The sequence below is a fragment of the Austrofundulus limnaeus genome, unplaced genomic scaffold, assembly GCF_001266775.1.
Source record: "Austrofundulus limnaeus strain Quisiro unplaced genomic scaffold, Austrofundulus_limnaeus-1.0 Scaffold41, whole genome shotgun sequence".
Taxonomy (NCBI): domain Eukaryota; kingdom Metazoa; phylum Chordata; class Actinopteri; order Cyprinodontiformes; family Rivulidae; genus Austrofundulus; species Austrofundulus limnaeus.
Genome location: NW_013952443.1, coordinates 795,991 through 800,260, shown reverse-complemented (window position 1 = coordinate 800,260; position 4,270 = coordinate 795,991). Strand labels below are relative to the sequence as shown.

General features: G+C 40.3%; 1 protein-coding gene across 1 annotated transcript in view; it reads right to left on the bottom strand.

The window, feature by feature from the left end:
- Positions 1-575: 575 nt before the first annotated feature.
- ddx23 (DEAD (Asp-Glu-Ala-Asp) box polypeptide 23) overlaps positions 576-4,270 on the bottom strand; it is a 15,818-nt gene continuing 12,123 nt past the window's right edge. The window contains exons 15-16 of the mRNA XM_014007254.1: positions 1,234-1,408; positions 576-1,162 (exon numbers count right to left, since the gene is read on the bottom strand). Coding sequence (XP_013862708.1) covers positions 939-1,162; positions 1,234-1,408 — 399 coding nt within the window. The 3' untranslated portion in view covers positions 576-938. The remainder of the gene's footprint in view (positions 1,163-1,233; positions 1,409-4,270) is intronic.

Here is a 4,270-nt window from a genome sequence, read left to right as displayed (position 1 = left end):
GTGTCGAATAATTTTATTGGAAAGCTTGGAATCTTTGAAAGAGTAATTTCCAATTAATAATTGTGGTAAACATGGAACAATAGGTGAATAAGCCAATGAACCTGCAATYAAACATAAGAGAGCTTTTGGAATGGATTTGATAATGAGTTTATATGTTTTTTTGATTTGTTTTTAGATTATGCTGTTGACACAGAGCATCATATGATAACAAGCAGCCGTTACTGTTAACTAAATGTAACACAGACCAAATCCCTGTTTCCATCCAGTCCTTATTAAATATTGATTTGTTTTTAACAGTAATGTAGCGATTGTTCCAGATTGGTGAGTTACAGTTGCTGACACTGATTCCAAAGATTAACTCTGGATCCGTCCAGTTTGTCGACGGTCATTCATAATTAACCAAGAATCACAAAATCTGCAATCTGAGCTTCTCATGTTCATTTTTGTAACTACATAAAACTAAATGTTAAATTAGACAGCTTGTGCACATGTTGTGACAGGTGCTGTGAAATGATGAGGACTTAAAGAAACGGTTATAACTGGACTCAGGTCAACTGAGTAAGCAAACACACAGGTGACTCCAACTTCCCCTTCTTTAATCTCCACTCTCAAACAGTATTCAGACTTTAAAGAGACAAACATGTTTTAAATTTGTTGTCACATCGTACAAATATTTATTTTAAAACAGTGTCAGGGATTTTTAACCAAGAGACGGAGCTGAAAAAGCTCATCTTTATTACATGGAGGAGATTACGACTGCTTTTCACCACAACTGTTGTTTATGTTTGATGTTTATATACAGCGCTGAACAAACCAAACTGTAACCAGTTCAGATCATGTGTTTTTACCAGCATTTAAAAAAAAAAAAAAACATCACCAAATCCTGACTGGAAATCAGAGAAATATCTTCATGATTAAAAAAAAAAAGGGTAAGAAAATCAGGCGAAGATGGTCTCCTCGCGCCTCTTCTTGGTCAGGATGGTTCCAGGCTTGTGCTGAGCGTCGGGATGGTTGGTGAGCTCCGGGGGGCAGGTGGACACCGGGCTCTCCAGGATGGCCTGCTTCAGGTCATAGAACACGGCCGAGTCCTCTTTGGTCAGGAAAGTCATGGCCACGCCGCTCTTACCGGCACGACCCGTACGACCGATACGATGGATGTAGTCTGCGGGGAGACGCTCAGTTACTCTGTGTCGAACTTTAAACACATCAACAGGAAGGAGGAAGGGTCTGTACCTTCAATGTTCTTGGCCATGTCGTAGTTGATGACCATGGACACGTCCTGGATGTCAATACCTCGACCAGCAACGTCTGTGGCCACCAGGATGTCTTTGGCTCCTGCTTTGAGGTTGGAGAGGGCGAACTCTCTCTGCTCCTGGCCTTTGCCACCGTGCAGAGTGCACGCATTGTACTGTGAGGAAGAGGAGGAGACGCTGAGTTCAGAGCAAAACAACACCTGCAGGAACCAAACGTTCCCAACAGAGGAGGCTGAGGATCGTTTTCAAGACACATAACAAAATACGAGATTTTCCACTGTTTTTGATCAGGATTTTTATGTTTTTAACACAGTTTCTCATTATAAAATGATAGTTTTTGGGATTAATGTAACTCAAACTCATCAGGGTTTTGTTAAAAACTACATTTTTTTAAATCTCACAGCTCATTTGCAGATAATTTTAGCCCCAACTTTAGCTCTAACGCTCTCCGGCACTCCATTCTTTTCCTTGTCGACTTGTCCTTACGAGCTTCTTCTTTTCTTTTCAACAGAGAGAACTTGATCTTTTCATTTCAACCTGGTGTTCTCCTGAATCTGTTTACACCTGGGGATTATTTTAACAACTCAATATCTGCCAAAGCTGTCTAAAGTGAACTCATTGACTGTTAACCAAAACATAATTCTGCTGCTTTCACCCATTTATAACAAAATCATGCAGCAGACTTTTGGTAGTGGACAATGCATTTAATTATTATTTTTTTAATCATAAAATAAAAACATTTATCAAAAATTTGAATCAAAAACACTAAAAAATTGCATGTTTTGACAGCTAATGTTTTTTAAGATTCAAACATTAAAAAAATATTATTTCAACTTTTAAACCCACATTTTGTCGAATAAATCCTTCTCTAACATCAAACTGGTAACAATTACCAAACGTTTCTTTTTAACATCTGTTCAATAATGACGCTCTGAAGACAAACACATTACTCAGGTTGCAAATATCAACATATCAACACTGATCAGTGTTGCACCTGGGCTCACTGTTAATCAGTAAGACCCGCCCCGCTCTGCTCTGATTGGATAAAACTATGGCTCCGAGGTTTGTTGCCTCAGTTTAATCCTGTATCATCAGATTGGACGGCTTTAACAAAACTACAACAGAAAACACCCATTTTTTTCCCCTTAATATCTACAGATGAGTGAAACCCGTCCTGGCGATGGAGCACTTTACAACCAGAATAGTTAAAAACTCGAGAGTAGACATGTTTATAGTTTGTCCCGAACAGTTTATTAGACTAAAACTACTTATCAGGGTTAGAATTTTAAAACTGATTTCACAAAACAAGAGTTGGCAGCAAGTCTGGACAGACTGTGGGATACAAAATGTTATTTCTCAGTCTGTGTCATAAACAAGTCGTCACACCAAACGTTAGAATATATCTGTAATTATGAGTTTCAGACATTTATGGGTCTGCTGCTGTCAATTAACTAAACTGGCCTTCTTGAGTTGATTGAAGATGCACATTCAGTGGTTACCAAGTTATCGATTAATGAATTAATCTAAAGTTGATTGATCTTATTGATCAACTAACGATTAATTGATAAGCGGCCATTTTCTTAAAAACCTGACATTTCTCTTGAATCAAGCGTCTTTCTATAACATGAAGGGCTAATGTTTTACATGCTAAATTTAAAAAAGTACAGTATTATTTTAACAACTCATTGTGCCAGCTGTATTAAACATTGACTGAATGAACAGAGAAATGTGGATTTCTCTCACATTATTAAACTTGGACATATTTATAAAATATAACAAAACATGAATCTGTTAAGTTGCTAGTTGAAAATAAATGAAAGAATAAAATAAGTAAAAACACTCCCTGAAGATGAAAAACTATAATTTAAACACAGGGAAATATTTTTATATAAAGATCAACTCAAAAACATACTAGGAACATAATAAAATACAAATAAATGATTACTGGCAATTGTTTGTTTGTTTATATTCTCTCTGGTTCTATCTGGGCTGGACATGATTTGACATCAGTTACTGTTCATTAGATTGGTTCATTGGCCGGGTTTCGTCTCACAGATTAGATTAACTTCAAATTAATTATTTGTAGCGACTAACTTTTTTTTCATTCACATGAGTTAAACTCTGCAAGAAGAAGCTAACGTTAGCTACAGTTAGCTTAACGTTCTGTCGTCCTGCTCTCTTGCCTGGTCTGTTACAGCCTTTGGTACTTTTCCTTAGAGTTTGGTGTAGTCCATTATTATTGTTGTGTCGCAAATAAAACTAAATAAGATTTGCGTGTTTAATTATGATGCCGCCCACATGGAGACGGCTCTCTGCTCAGCTCAACGGGGTCGAGGTAGAGCAGCGACACCCTCTGCTGGATGAAGTCAAAACTACACTGAAATAAGGTTTAAACTGATGTTTTCAATTAATCAAACGGAAGGAATTTTAATCCAATAAACCATTATTCTACAATTAACCATAATTTGATTGTTTCCTCTCCTTGGGCTGCTACCTTATCGTGGTGGAGGGGTTTGAGTGTCCCAATGATCCTAGGAGCTATGCTGTCTGGGGCTTTATGCCCCTGGTAGGGTCACCCATGCAGACAGGTCCTAGGTGAGGAACCAGACAAAGCGCAGCCCGAAGACCCCTTATGATGAATAHRAACACTGGATCTGGCGTTCCCTCGCCCGGACGCGGGTCACCGGGGCCCCCCTCTGGAGCCAGGCCTGGAGGTGGGGTACGATGGCGAGTGCCTGGTGGTCGGGCTTTCACCCACGGAGCCCGGCCGGGCTCAGCCCGAAGAGGAGACGTGGGTCCCCCTTCCAACGGACTCACCACCCGTAGGAGGGGCCAAAGGGGTCGGGTGCAGTGTGGAATGGACGGCGGCCGAAGGAGGGGACCCTGGCGGTCTGACCCTCGACTGCATAAGCTGGCTCTTAGGACGTGGAACGTCACCTCTCTGGTGGGGAAGGAAACGGAGCTAGTGTGCGAGGCTGAGAGGTTCTGACTAGAAATAGTCGGCCTCACCTCAACGC